Source organism: Gymnodraco acuticeps, unplaced genomic scaffold (assembly GCF_902827175.1).
Source record: "Gymnodraco acuticeps unplaced genomic scaffold, fGymAcu1.1, whole genome shotgun sequence".
Taxonomy (NCBI): Eukaryota; Metazoa; Chordata; class Actinopteri; order Perciformes; family Bathydraconidae; genus Gymnodraco; species Gymnodraco acuticeps.
Genome location: NW_022990947.1, coordinates 1,307,446 through 1,322,381, shown reverse-complemented (window position 1 = coordinate 1,322,381; position 14,936 = coordinate 1,307,446). Strand labels below are relative to the sequence as shown.

Sequence of the window (14,936 nt, the reverse complement as noted above, 5' to 3'; positions counted from 1 at the left end):
AAAAATATTCTCCACCACGCTCAGCTGCTCACATCGCACACTTTATGTGACTGTCATAAACTCGGAAGTGACCTATGGGTCACAGGTAAGACTAATTTCCCCAAAAATGCTTTGAGTGCAATGATGTCGCACTGATGCAGCACAGAGCAATAGTGTTTCGATGGAGAGAGGAAACCTGTGTCAGGGAGAGATGAGGGGAACGTCCTTTCAACTCAATTTTCTGAGATTAAGCTTAATGTTTTTCTGACTCAAATCAATGCTGGATATTGACACCTGATCAAGTTGCTAATAAAACTTTGGCTAAAATGTATGAACTTTCTAATTGCCCTTTTATAATAAGATATTGGGGCTTCAAATTATAATTATTTTCCCTATTGTTTAATGTGCATTCTTTTTCTTTTTATGATTTTTTTGTTTGTCATTAATAGTTAAATTCAACTCAGATAGTTGTTTCTAACTGATCAACCATCCCAAACAAAGATATAGTTGTTTACTATCAATGGGAGATGGATGGCTATGACAGAAAAGTCTTATGATAATGAGAAACTAAAACGATACAATGTAATCCATTTACAAAAGAGTTGCAGAATATTTTCCGTTGAATGAGTATCAATTCCTTGACTCATCATTTCAGCTCAAAAGATCAAAGTGTGATATTTACTCTGGAGGAAAAATGTAATTTGAATTATAACAAGATGGGTGTTATAGGGGACAAATAGGTCACACTTTATTGTAATCACTTTTAGAAGCATTGACTTAAACCTTCTAAATGGCTTATAGCACACCATACTTTGAAGATGTTAAGCATCTGTAACTACTGCATTAAAAGTTAATGGATGGTTAAAGTGCGATATAAGATCTCTAAAAACCCCCAAAGAAATATAGAAAGTTTACCCTGATTTAATTGTAATATCAAACTAAACCGTCAAGCTTAACATTTCTGTTGAGTTCTTCTGAACACAAAAACGCATGTTAATAACTAATGCATAACACACTTTAAGGAAGTCTTCATATGTGGATTTATATTTAGATAAAAGCTATGTTATTCTGTTAATCAATTATTCATTAACTGTTTGTAAAGCAGCTACAGAGGTCCCACAGGAGGAGCTATGCATGCATAAACTGTCCTCATATAAGCTAAACCGTTTTTAATTATTATTATTACATTAGTTATTATTTTGCCTACTGCTTATACATTTGTACCCCTTAATGAACAGTTCTGCCACCATGTATTATTATTATTGATTTATTTAAGGGTATTTGTGTGCTCTGTAACACCCTGCAGACTGCAGAGTAACAGACACGGGTGTCATCTCTAAGTTCTCTCTGCTGTCCCTCCCTGCTCACCAAGCCTTCACCCCACCTTGGCTGACCCACGATGCATTGGGCTTGATTTGTTGCCATGGCAATGAGCCAACTAGCCACCCATCATGTGAAGTGTGCAGGCCTCATTGGGACTTGTTCCTGAAAGTTGTTTTCCTTCTTTCCTCTTTTAACGTCTGCGATCTTTATCATTGCATCTACTGTGAGTAGATGTGTGCCTGGGATGTGTATAATAGACGAGAGCAGTGAGGAGGTTTCCTGCAACTGTTTGAATTGATGTGACCTATTTCTCTGAGCAGCCATCTACATTATGCGGTTTTCTGATGCATTTACAAAATGTAGCACTGTTTTTCTTGGTGTTGACGACTTCTTAAAAGCTCAATGCACTGTAGGGTTAGGCCTGTTTGGGAAATGGAACAGTATAATAATGTAAAATGGGAAAAAAACCGTCATGTTCTCCCTTGATTTTTCACTCGGGCAATCAGTGTGTTGTCTGTCTTTTCCTCACACCTAAGGGATGCTCTGAAATAGAGAGATGGGATGGGAGAGCTCTGGAATAATAAGAGAGTGGGGGGGAAGACTGAGAACATATCATATCATAAATGTAATACCAGCCTTCATTTTAGAAAAAATAGCCCATCTCCTTTTGCGCTTGACTTTAATATGGATTTGATGGATAGGCTGTGTGGTTTGTTCGATACCCATTTGCTGTAAGACCTCAAACACAGCTTGCACTGATAACCTGATCGGCCCCCCATTATCATGAGTGTGGCCTGTCACAGCAAAGCTCTCTGCTTAGTTTTTTCTACGACATGATTCATTCTTTATATTATATGAAGATACACTTAATGAAACAGATCCCAAGAAAAACTGTTTTTTTTATACTATAGGCCGCTTGGCTTGTTACTGTGTTATTCTTTAAACAAAAAGGACTCATATTTGTTAATGCCAAACCTTGATTGCTTTTATTGTTTCAGTGCTACAAAGTCCGTGACGTAGGATGTAAGCCCCGCGTGTCTCATAATTATATGCATGGCATCAACACATGACACGTGTTGCATGATGGCAATACAACGATGGCTAGAGTCAGACATTGGTTAAATACTGTATCTACAACACTGAATAAACATGAGCATGTACATTAAGAGCGAACGTTCCTGCAATGTCTCAATTCATCAGCGGCCAATGCACCTGGGTTCTTTTTTACACGGTCCTCGAACACACACCGAATGAAGACGGTCCCTGAATTAAAGTCTGTAGGCTTATTTTTCTTCCATACGGTCACTAAACATTTCCTGCTGTCAGTTAATTTACTCCACATCAAAGTCAAATGTTTTTACTGTGTTGTTACGCTCTGTGGAATTTGCATCTTATGATCTTCTTGAAAGCACTTTGGAAGTCTTTGTTGAAGTAGGCATATATGATGGGGTTGAGGAGAGAGTTGGAGTAGCCCAGCCAGTTTATGACTGCGAACAGCCAGTCCGGCATGTAGCAGCTCTCTGCACAGAAAGGCAGCACGAGAGCAACGATGAAGAAGGGCAGCCAGCAGAAGATGAAAGTCCCCATGATGATCCCCAGTGTTTTGACTGTTTTACGTTCCCTGGCCAGCGCGATCTTTCTTTTCGCCCCCGAGTTCCTATCATTCATGTTTTCGTAGCCATGCGTGGACTGGGGGGTGTTGGGCAGAGGCAGGTGCGTTTTTGAGCTGCTCATAACTTCAATGATCTCAAGTGACTCTCCTTCCTCTCCGTGCTTCACGGCCCCGTTTACGCACGGAGAGCCTTTGACCCCGGCTTCCCCGTTAGTTTTCTTGTGGAAGATGGCCGGAGAGACAGCCAAAAACTTGTCTGACACTTTTGCTTTTTCGACTTTCTTGACTTTCTTTACAGTCTTTCGAAACTGAAACCGAGCAGCCTTGAATATTCGCCCGTACAGGACCAACATGAGAATAAGAGGGATGTAAAAAGCCCCAAATGTGGAGTAGATTGTGTAGCCCGGATCCTGGCTGATGCTGCAGGCGTCTGGGTTCGCTCTGTCTTTGGCGCGTCTCCAGCCTAACATAGGCGGGATAGAGATTGAGAAACCAATGAGCCAAGTCACACTTATCAAGATCGCAGCTCGCCTCGGTGTCCGTTTATTTACATAGTCAATTGGATCTGTTATGGCCCAGTACCTGTCCAAGGCAATTGCGCACAGATGCAGGATGGATGAGGTGCAACATAGTACATCCAGAGAGATGAATAAGTCACATATTTCCTGCCCCAGTGTCCACTTGCTCAAAACCTGGTAGAGGGCCGCCATTGGTAGAACCAGCACCGATACCATGAGGTCTGTGACGGCCAGTGATCCGATCAGATAGTTAGCCACATTCTGGAGAGATCTCTCCAGGGCAATTGCTGCCACGACGCACGCATTGCCAAATATGGAGCAGAGGATGAGGGCCCCCAGGAGCAGAGAAGTGATAATCTGGTAACTTAGCTTCATTTCTGCCGGAGACCCAGACCCGGTGCCATTCTCACCCCCGTCCCAGTCGGCAACCACGTCTTCCCGGTGTGGGTAACTGCTGGTGGCGTTGCTGTCGTTGCTGCTTGTTGTTATAAAATCCATTATGCGACCGCACTCAGAGTGTAACTTTCTCAGGGCAGTGGGGACTCGCAGCTGGACAGATTAACAGGACACAGTCAGCCCCTCAGACTGCTGTCGCTGTGCGTTTTTCCGGGGTCCATCGGAGTTACCGTGTTGGTGCCGTCGCTCTCAGGACGCATGACGCAGACGTGTGTGTGAGTGTGTGCGTGTGCGTGTGTGTGTTTGAGGGGGGTTGTGTGTGTTGTAGCTCGTGAGTGTTGACAGCCGGGTGCCTTCACTGGTGCTGCGAATCATCTGAGCGTGTAGACGCCGTGAATTCATTTATACCTGCAGCTTGGGGTACGTCAGACCGTTTGGAGGTTGCCCTGGAGTTTTTGTGCCTCTGCTCTCCTCGTTTTTCCGTGTTTCTACTGCAGACAGCCGACGAGGGTGCAAAGCTCTTCTCTCCTTTTCTCTCCCCTTTATTTGATTATTTGGACTCACTGATTGTTCCAATTTGTGAATTCTGTAAGTTTACACCTTAGGAGTAAATCAGGGCTTTCATTTTGTGTTGTATTTATTACAATATTAGTAAGAAAGGAAAACATGTAATGCTTTCTTGTAAGGCAAAAAGAGCTTAAATAGAAATTCAGGAATAAGTGTTAATAAAGTGTTAAAGAGCGCAACAATGCATTTCAAGTCAGAATTAGAAAAGGTACCATGACCGGAGCCATTCGAGCGAGAGGTATAGTTTCAGGTCTAGGGCCAGCGCCAGGACAATCCAGAGAGGGAAGCTGCTGCCATCTGCTGCCCACAGCGGGTACAGCACCATATAATGCATGGAAACGTGTGTCAGAATGTTCAAGGCAGAGTACGTAGGAAGGATACGGATAGAGATGGTTGTGTGTGTGTGTGAACGATAATGTAAAGATTTGAAAGGGAGATGAAGGGGTAGCAAAGATGACATTCAAGACATTCTGCTCCACATTCCCATTGTACAGCAACCTGCTGCTGTCTTTCGTTCCAATTTTGAAATAAAACGTAATAAGCTTTAGCCCTTAAGTCGTATTATTTTTTACACAAAAGTAATACTGTCGCCATAAGTTTAGTCACATGGATGGATGGGTTTTATCAGGTGGCATGACGTTTGAGAAGTGTGCAATGTTGGCTAACTAATGACTGCTTCAAGCTGCACTTAATATTCAAAGTGGTTTCACTCATTAATTAAGTTCATAACATACAAGTGCCTAGCTGAGCTCTTTACTAACTTGCCTCTTCTTTAACATACTCCCCAGGACGGCATGCAATGCACATGGGTGTTGGTCTGTTCCACTTGACTTAACAATTTAGATCCTATCTGGTCCGGTCAGGTCCAAACTATTCGTGTGTACTTTTTTATCTTGTCTGACTAATTACAATTCAAGTGAATACCTACCTTTGAGAAGATATTGCGGAAGAAGTGGTAGAAGCGATTGCTGCTTCTCTTTGCTTTGATCTCCTCAACATCAACTTTGTTTTCTGAGACCCTCAGAGTCTGGTTGACACTGTTCAACAGAGATATGGCTGAGGGTTTCATCCTACTCATCATCAGAGTCGGTAAACTGATGATCTGATACAATAGATGGTATAGACAGAGATGAATAATTTGTTGGTATCTCTTGGTGTCTGGTCCTCATCCTCTATTTTCCTCACTCTAGCTGAATGGACCTACACGCAGCATTGCAGGATGTGGTGGAGGGTGTTTCTTGAGAACAAAGAGTGCCCTGTTTGTACTGTCCAGTTATCCTACATGTCAAGTCAGCACAATCAAAACTGAAGGGCTAATCTAAATGTTCAAGCGGCTAAGTCTTTGTCCTGCACCGTCTACTGAAACTTCTCCTGCACCGTCTACTGAAACTTCTCCTCCACTGAGACCTTTTTTTCTTTCCCTGACTAATATACAGCATCATGACCATTGTCTTGGGAGGCTCAGGGACCTCAACTTGCTTTGGCAGGCTCAGCAACCTCCAGTATCTTGGGATGGTCATGGACCTCCAGTGTCTTGACAGGATCCGTGTACTGCAGAAGCGCGTCAGTTTCTTAAAAATCACCTGCCCCTGTCCCCAGAAAAGCATCGTCACTGTCCCTCTCAGAAGTAATAATAATATTGATATTAATAACCATTCAGCCCTTTAGTTTGCGCATACCGTGTAATAAATGCATCTGTGATTTGCAGTTGGCATTTCCTCTCTTACATACAAACGTTTCCTGTCCCTCTCCTCTGTGAAGTTAAAAACTGTGTTTTGTATTTTGATTTGGAGACAACAGGTCAAAACTTTTATCCTGACATATTTCATTAAATACATTTAGATTTTCTGCAGGTCTAGAAGTTCCTTTGGGCAAGTACAGTGAAACACTTTAAAAATGTACCTTCAGAAAACTTGAATTTACACATTAAATAAAGCAATAGTCAGACACACACACGCACGCACGCACGCACGCACGCACGCACGCACGCACGCACGCACGCACGCACGCACGCACACACACACACACACACACACACACACACACACACACACACACACACACACACACACACACACACACACAATATCTGTGCTCAGTTTGCAAACCCCTGAGTGAAAAAAGCTGACACCATGGTTGTGGACGTGAGTTAAAAAAAGGTTACTCTGGTTTATTCACATTATTTTTGTTGTATTCAGTGGTTGCATAGCAGTGTTTTTTCTATAGGTCACATGGGACAATAGTACAGCTGTGAACAGTGCCCCTATTGTAATGGGGCTCACCAGGGGGGGCTTTGTCTTTATCAACAGTGTGGAATGTCCCAGCAGGCCAACCAGGGAAGGATAGCCAGGCCAGAGCGCTGCACTGCTCACCTCTACACTGGAACTGTCCCTCTACCTCCCATACATTCAGAAGGGCTGGCAGGCAGAGAGAAGACTCTGGGAAAGATGAGAGGGGAAAGACCAGGCTAGCTGGCTAAAGCTACATCAGCTGTGACTGAGGGGCTCAAAACTGCCGTCATGAGCTCCCATCTGGAACCATCTGGTGTAAATGGCAGAATTGGTGGTTGTGGAAGTGAGGATTCTGGTGAAGAAAACAGCAACAACAAGACGTATACCCCATATTTGAAACCAGTGAGACCTGGGCTAACAAGGGCAGATCCAGCCGGAGAGGGGGGGTCGGGCAGTGTGGAGGCACTGGTGAGACCTCCCTTGCCAGGGAAGAAAGCCCACAGGAAGACCTGCTCCAAGGAAAGAGTTAGATGTAGAGAAGGAAACCAAGACAGTGATGAGGAGAGACAAAATGTTGAACATGCAGGAGGCAGCGCAAGAGGAAAACAAAATCCGAGAAAGACTGTAAGAAGTGCTAAACATGGAGATATATCGCAGGACAGACGAGGAACAAGCAGCACTGAAAGTCTGTCGAGCAGTAATTCAGAGATCCTGTCAAACAGCACTTCGGAAGTTTGTGAAGGATCAAATAACTTCCAGAGAAGATACCAATGTCCTAGACATCCCACTGTTGACTGCACCAGGACCATCACCACAGATTTAAACTCCCTAGTCCCTCGGCCGGCAATGAGGCTCATGTCTTCTGCTCTCCCTTCACCTCCTATCCAAACCAGATCCTCAGCTATGTCCCTTCAGAGACTTTCATCCAGGACAGTGTCAGGAGACCTCCTCCGCTACCCATTAAGTTCATCAAGAGAGCCAGATCCGTTCTGGGTGGAGGTCAGGACAGCTGCTTCATCTGGACGATGGTCACAAATACCCCAGACACACATCGCCAGTTCAGTGCTCGGGGCAGGTGAAGGAGAGGAGGATGATGAAGAGGAGGGTTTGGAAGATGGCGAGGAAGGAGGCAGTGGTGTGGTGGAGGTGACGGGTCAAACCATGACCTCAGCAGTGATGCTGCCTTATGTTCCTTTTGGGGAGAGGAGGATGAGTAAAAGAGAGAAGAACAGGATTAAGTGTCTGAGAAGGAGGCAGAGGAGAAGAGAGAGGTGGAGACAAAGTCAACTGCAGGAGAGCAGACAGGTGAATGACAATTAACTGAGCCTTCCAACACCAATAAGTACTGAAGTCGCTGTTCTTTACCAAATGGGTTGTCAGTGGTTTAAGGATTAAGATCAGCTACCTACCTCATATCTTAGTGTGCTACAAGAGGAACCATAGAGCTTGTAATTAGATCATTGAATAATGTATGTTTCCCTCCCATTTCTTAATGCAGACTATGTTGTTACACTAACAGCAATATAAGAACTTGAGAGATAGTGGCAACCTATCATTGAATGTCATTTCTTTTAAAAAAAACAAACAAATTATGCATCTAAATCCATGTGCCTTCCTTATTAAGTTGCATGGCACTTAGTAAAAATACGATACTTTTGAATTACTGTAGTCTCAAGGCACTCCAGCATTAAATTACTAACTGATTCGGTTAAGGTTTGTTTATATTTTAGGATGAAAGTTTAATGCAATAAAGCAAGTAAGAGTTGTGTACATTTGAGTGTGTGGTAAACTACAATTGGCCGACTAAATTCTGGCATAATCGGTCCACGTTCTCTCTGTAACTATTTATAGCAGTTTTTGTCACGTGTATTTGTGTTCCTTTGTGTTTTTCACTTCATCTACACAGTCTGACTGCTCACAGTCCTATCAGCACCATGCTCATCTCAATAGCCATTGTCTTTGCGGTTTAAAGTGGGGTTACATCTGAATTGGTTGCATGATGAGGCCTGGTTGGAGAGCACTTCAAAAACAATCATACAAAAGATCAGATTCTGTTTTGATTGGCTGCTGCAGATCTGCAGTCATGTCGGTTGATAGAAATTATTCTTACTTCTGAATTAGATAAAGCTCAATAGAATTAGTTGCTTTGAAAAAGCAGAACATCCATTTACTAATTCAAAGCCCCCCTGCTGATTACATTGTTTTAGTTAAGATATTCCTCTCTTCCTCCCATTGGATTTGGCCTGTTAATGTATGCATGATGTATATACTCAAGCACATTTAATTGTGTCTATTTTAATCTGGTGGATTATTTCTGTAGAAGAGAACAGATGGCATGTGCCACCGTGTGGAAAATACATCAAGTGTAAGTGTGAATCCTATTCAATTTGCCCCATAGTTATGATTTAAGGGTAAATCAGTTTGGACTGTCCTACATTGAAAGGCAAGTCAAAGCATGACTCCATTAAATGATCAACTTGTCCTTTATCATCTATGTTGTGTGTCAATTAAGCAAGTGACATACCACATAATAAAGTGGCAATAGACACATCTTTACTTGTAATGCCTAAAATATTGATAATCATAATGTAAAGGCAATAGAATAATGACACCATCAGCGCCTGGCTATGTGCCCTTTTAGTCTTGCATTCTCATCGTAATTCGGTCTGCCAGTGCCACCAGGTATATCACCGGGGGAAATGTAGACTTCATTTACGAATGCACTTTTGGTTTACCTTCTACCTATCAGTAGCTATCCCCAGTGACCAAATAGCCACCTTTCCCAGTAGGCAATGGCAAATGGTGGAAGTGAAAATTGAACTGAAATAACAGTTGAAACCAAAATGAAGTGTGTCCATTGTTTTTGGTAGTTGAAATGCTCTGAGAAGAACATCAACTTTTGCTGTTTTCTTTATGTCAGCAGCACCAACAATCACTTTGAAACAATATTCATACATTTGAATTTTTTGAGAAATCCAGGCTAGCTGCTCCCCTTTGCTTCCAGTGTTTATGCTAAGCTAAGCTCCATACTTAATGCGTATTCATGTTAGTGGTTGTGAGCTTCTCTCATAACTCAGAGAAAAAGTGAGTAGGGGTTTTTGTCCAACTATGAACTTTATATTTGTTTTAATTCAGAGGGAGATTGAATAGGCTTGCTTGGTCATTAATCCTTATCAAGGTGTTTTTGGGTGTGCATGCTCTTTTTGTCAGCTTTTCCCAACTTTGCACTTTACAATTACAATGATTCTCACTTGGGAACTCCTCACTACAAGCACAGCATTTTTGCTATTAGCTTTAGCCATTTCGACTTAACTCCCAAGAGCATTAGAACAATAGTCTCATTCCCATTTTTCTTAACCCCTTTAATCACAAAGTCTGCTTTTAATATCATTTAAATAATTCACAATGGGAATGATGCTTTTATTTACTTTCCTTTTGCATATTTCATGTAACTTTACTGCTGACCTATCTACCTTCTTGTTTGTGGAGATAGTTGTTTTAACCCCCCTGAGAGAATATCATGTAACTACTTCTGAGTACAATGTCCTGCCGTACTTATGGCATACATTACAAAGTATGCCAAAGGTCAGAGCAGGTGTTTTTGTCATCCAGTTTCCCACAGGAAGTGGTTTCTTTCCTGTGTGGCAATTAGTGCCTGATTCTTTGGTTGACTTAATTCGGCTGCTGTACTGAAGCAGTTTTATTTGCTGCTTGGAGTCCTGCGGAAAATATATTGCTATGAAATACTAATGATTATTGTAAGGTAACTCACAGTGCAGTGGTGTGTTAGAAGTGACAATTGGAAAAAGGAAGAGATTTACTCAGTATCTTTTTAAATGTACTTTTATTTCAGAAAGTTGAATTTATTTTCCATTGAATGATACCAAGACAAAATGGTCATGTTACAGTACATGTTGCCAGGGAGAAGCCTCAGTGGCCATGATTCCTCAGGAGCTGTGCTCACTGTGTTGTCTCCTCTGTGATAATGACACACCTTGGGAGGCAGGCTGTAAGACACTGCAGTCCCCAGAGGCCCCCCCTGGGTGAGAACAGGGTAATTACTCTGGAAGCACCCCCAGGCTTTTCAAGCAGAGGCCCCAGCCACCACTCCTCTGCGTCTGCTAACACAGGTCTTAGGAGGAGACGGGGGACTTCAGGGACCCGAGAAACTGTTCTTTAAACATGTGTTGGTACTTCCTCTTATATGATTTGTGTTTTTTATTCAGAAATTCTAAGGCATTTGGAATCAAGGGCAATTGACTGCTGAGGAGATAAGAGGGATAAAGCAGTGTATTGTGCTCTATGAAATAAAAGGGTACAGACTAGATCAAAGGATAAGAGGACAGGCCATGTACAACATAAAGACGAAGTGCTATCTTACTCAGTCTCACACTGTGCCTTATACTTAAACTCTACCTGGAGAGATGCAACACCTCTCTTTATGTTGTAAAGTGAATGGAGTTTGAATTCGTACCGGTATCTGGGTCAAATGTCCCTCTTTAGCAAACAATGTTTCTTGCTTTACAGTACAAAGTGATACATGTAGATAGGTAGAAGTTATGATCTTTTGAGCTCACACCTTACACCCTCATGTCCTCACACATATTATTATGTTGTGCCGGTTGTTGCAAAAGTAATTTACTCTCATCAAAATGGGTGTATCAAGAAGAGGGTACAGAATCTCTAGAGGACTGCAAAATAGTACCTGTTGACATATATGTATTGCCAGCTGGTGCAATGACATCTTGTAGTGATAATAAATGCTGAACCTCATATGTAGAGCGGCATATTTCTGGATTATTTTTCCCTTTTTTCTTTTACTTGATACTCAATCATTCTGTTTTAAAATCTCAATCCATGTAAATCTGATCCTTTAGAAACACTAAAACGACTCACATACCCAAAGGTACTGCATACAAAGAAAATGTATGCATGGGATACCTCTGTCTTAAACATCTATCTGTCCTTTCTCTCTCTGCCTTTTCTCCGCACCAAGAGTTCAACAGGGAACCCATCCAGCAGCAGCAGCGAGGACGAGGAGGATGTGAGCGCCGGTGACAGAGAAGGTTTAATCTGCGCCGTTTGTTTGGATGTGTTCTTCAGTCCTTACATGTGTCACCCCTGCAACCACGTCTTCTGTGAACCCTGTCTGAGGACGCTAGCTAAGGGCAGCCCCACCAACACACCCTGCCCCCTCTGCAGAACAATCATCACACATGTCTTCTTCCAGAAGGGTGAGCTAATAGGCAGAAAGCACTTGATGTACAATTCTCAACATTTGAAATACTTATCACCTCAAACTTACGACTCTGCATTCTGAAGTGAGTAATGTTAGATGGATAAAAAGACACTTTGAAATATGCCAGTATAATAAGAGCTTTCCAGTGTTATGACATATCACATGGTAGTGTTATGAAACAGTACATTTGTATAGATGCATACATGCATAATTTCAGCTATATGTGTATTGGTACAGATCTAAGCTGCAGATTGTTCGGGGGCCCAGCTGCAGACGTCCCACAGGGAGCAGAGTAGACCTTTAGTTCAGCTCTGACCAGATGAGTCGCTCAGAACAAGAAGACAAACTCAAACAGGATAACAACACCTTTACGTTGTGTACTCATTATGAGTTGCAAATGCATGACAAAACTAGCTTTTTATTAAGAGCGTCACAAATGGAAGATAAAACCTTTATCTTATTTGTAACATCCCTACTAAACAATGTTATATAACGTACAGTAATGATGATATTTCACTCTTATGCTGTATAGTGACATACTTATTTTATGTAACCTTGTGATCACTGCACACTGATTACATGGGACGTAGTCTAAGTTGGACAAATCTATGAATAAGTAATGAAGTTCTGTGATTCACTTTGACCTACTTCTAGATGTATGTAGGAGAAATGAGCGGCAGGGACACTGCTGTGTCCATAAATAGGCAGAGTGGCCATGGTTATGAGCATCGCAGACACGCTAAGGGCTCTTGTGAGTGATTAGGTGAAAAGGACTTTAGATAAGATTTGTGTGGTGATTACCAATGCCAAGGTCACACAGAAACCGAACAAGAACAAATATGAAGGAGTCTAATAATGCAGGATCTTTAATACAGATCTCATAACTTAATCCATCCAGGCTATCAAGAAGATGTTTTATAATATTAAGTTTGTCTCCTTGTCTTGTTTACAGAGTTAAACCAAACCGCAAGAACATTCTTCCCAAAGGAATATCTTTCCCGGAAACAGAACTTCCAGAAAGCAAATTGTGCCAAGTGGCCTCTCCCGAGCTGCCGAAAACTCTTCCGTATCTTTGGAGGCAAGTTTTTGAATCATCACCCATGGAAATTTTCTCAGTTCAGGATGAATTGATCAACTTTTGCAAATACCAGCAACAGTAGGACACATTTTAAACTATACTGCGTTTGTCTGTAATTTATATTGTATAAGTGACTGCCTTTCCCACACACATGCAATTTATTTTTTATTCGCACAATTCTTGGAGGATATCTTGAGCTAAAGCAGTGTCGCACCATCCTCCAAAAGAGCTGTAGGAAAACAGGGATGCACTGTATAACATCAATGACTTGTATTGTAGTTGATTTAAAAACCTTTTATCATTTCTAAATGACTCTGTTATGAATCCCAGCTCCTTCTCCCAGTACACTTAGAAAGGCTTTACTACCCACCAATCATACTGTTTTCAAAGTAAGTCAGTTATATATCTTTTGGGTAAAGTACCACTTAAATGAAAGATGCTAGATACCTATTTGTCACCCAAACCAGGCTTCCAGAGGCAGTCCAGTCCCATAGCTAGACGCCAGTTCCCCCACGGAGGAGGCTACCGCCTGGATGCTCTGGACTTTGAGGATGACTCTCGAGGCTGGCGCTTTGACATGGACATGGTCATCATTTATATTTACTCAGTCAACTGGGTTATTGGCTTCTTCATATTCTGCTTTCTTTGCTACATCTTCTTCCCTTCCTTTTGACAGTCCTGGCAACAATGACGGAGACACATAGAAAAAGGAAAGGTTGAGGACACTGAAGAATGATCATACAATAAGGAATTTAGGATGAGACAGAAGACAGGTATGTTCACATAGGGAGAAAGGGTAAAACTGAGGGATAATGTTTAATGAGAAAACAATGAGGGAATGTCAAGCAGGTGGGATGTCGCTGTGGAGGGAAAACAGCAGTGTGCCAGCTTGTTGTGTCTCATAAATAAATGATTCAAATAGGGAAATGGTGCGGGGATGTTTGGGAATCCTATATCCTCCATTGTGTCCTGTTCCTGCTTGAAGGGAAGGTAATAACAGTGTAACATCACATCAGTTTGACTTTCAACATAATGACATACATTCTGTTAGTGCTTACATTTTTGACAAGCAACACAACAATAATAATAATAAATGATATTTATATAGCACCTTTCAAGGGACCGAGGTCGCTGAATAAAGTCAATAAGCATCCATCTGGAGAGAATATTGTTGTCAATTTAAAGTCAATTTATTTTGTAGCAGATATAGTTTACATAAACACTTAACCGTTTAAGTGATTATACATTTGATGATGAAATCATGTGTAAGAGCCAAATAAATGATTTTATTCCTGACACACTTTATGTCTTTAATTGTCATTATACTTACTAACAAAATAATATTTAATATTTAAATAAAGATCAGAAAGATCACACAGTACATTTCCTGTCTCACTCGAAATGCATGCGTGTCTCTTTCTGTCTGTGTGTTAATGCTGTGTGCCTGTGGGTGTATTTCACTTACATAGATGCATTTTGAAAGTATTTTTTCTGCATTCACAATTAAATAGTAATACAGGTTTGGAAAGAACACTCACCATACACTGAAATGGACTCGTAATTTATTCAGATTATCTACCGCATACTTTCCTCTTTGTGGTTGTAAAAAGCAAGGAAGTGCAAATGGCACTGCTGAAAGCTGCCAATGGATTCAGGAACATTTATAGCAGACAGAAAATAAGAATGTTGAAAGAGTATTGTTTTTGTGACTCTGAGTATAGTTTTGATCACAATGCACTCCATCTGTATGTGCATTTAAGCAGCTTATTTCAGAATGACATAATACTTTTGGTGATATGTATTTGTCCGCCTGTCAAGTTTCACATGAATGAATTGAATTTGATTTAAGATTATTCTTGGTCAGGAAGAAAACATAAGTGCAACAAGCAACGTAAGATGTTAAAGGCATATTCCTGCCAGGCATATTCTAAAATGTAACAATGAAACACTCATACCATTTATAACTTTTTTTTAAATCATTAGGTCACTGTGA

The 14,936-nt window shown here is 41.5% G+C and overlaps 1 protein-coding gene across 1 annotated transcript; it reads right to left on the bottom strand.

Annotated features, from left to right (window-relative positions):
• Positions 1 to 2,265: 2,265 nt before the first annotated feature.
• Positions 2,266 to 4,189, bottom strand: htr1aa (5-hydroxytryptamine (serotonin) receptor 1A a). The gene has a single exon (XM_034234852.1). It carries the CDS (start codon positions 3,928 to 3,930, stop codon positions 2,671 to 2,673), a length of 1,260 nt encoding a protein of 419 aa, XP_034090743.1. The 5' UTR covers positions 3,931 to 4,189; the 3' UTR covers positions 2,266 to 2,670.
• Between the last annotated feature and the right edge of the window lie 10,747 nt (positions 4,190 to 14,936).

Excerpts from the sequence above, each read along its gene's own strand:
- htr1aa (XM_034234852.1), bottom strand. The coding sequence starts at position 3,930 with ATGGATTTTATAACAACAAGCAGCAACGACAGCAACGCCACCAGCAGT.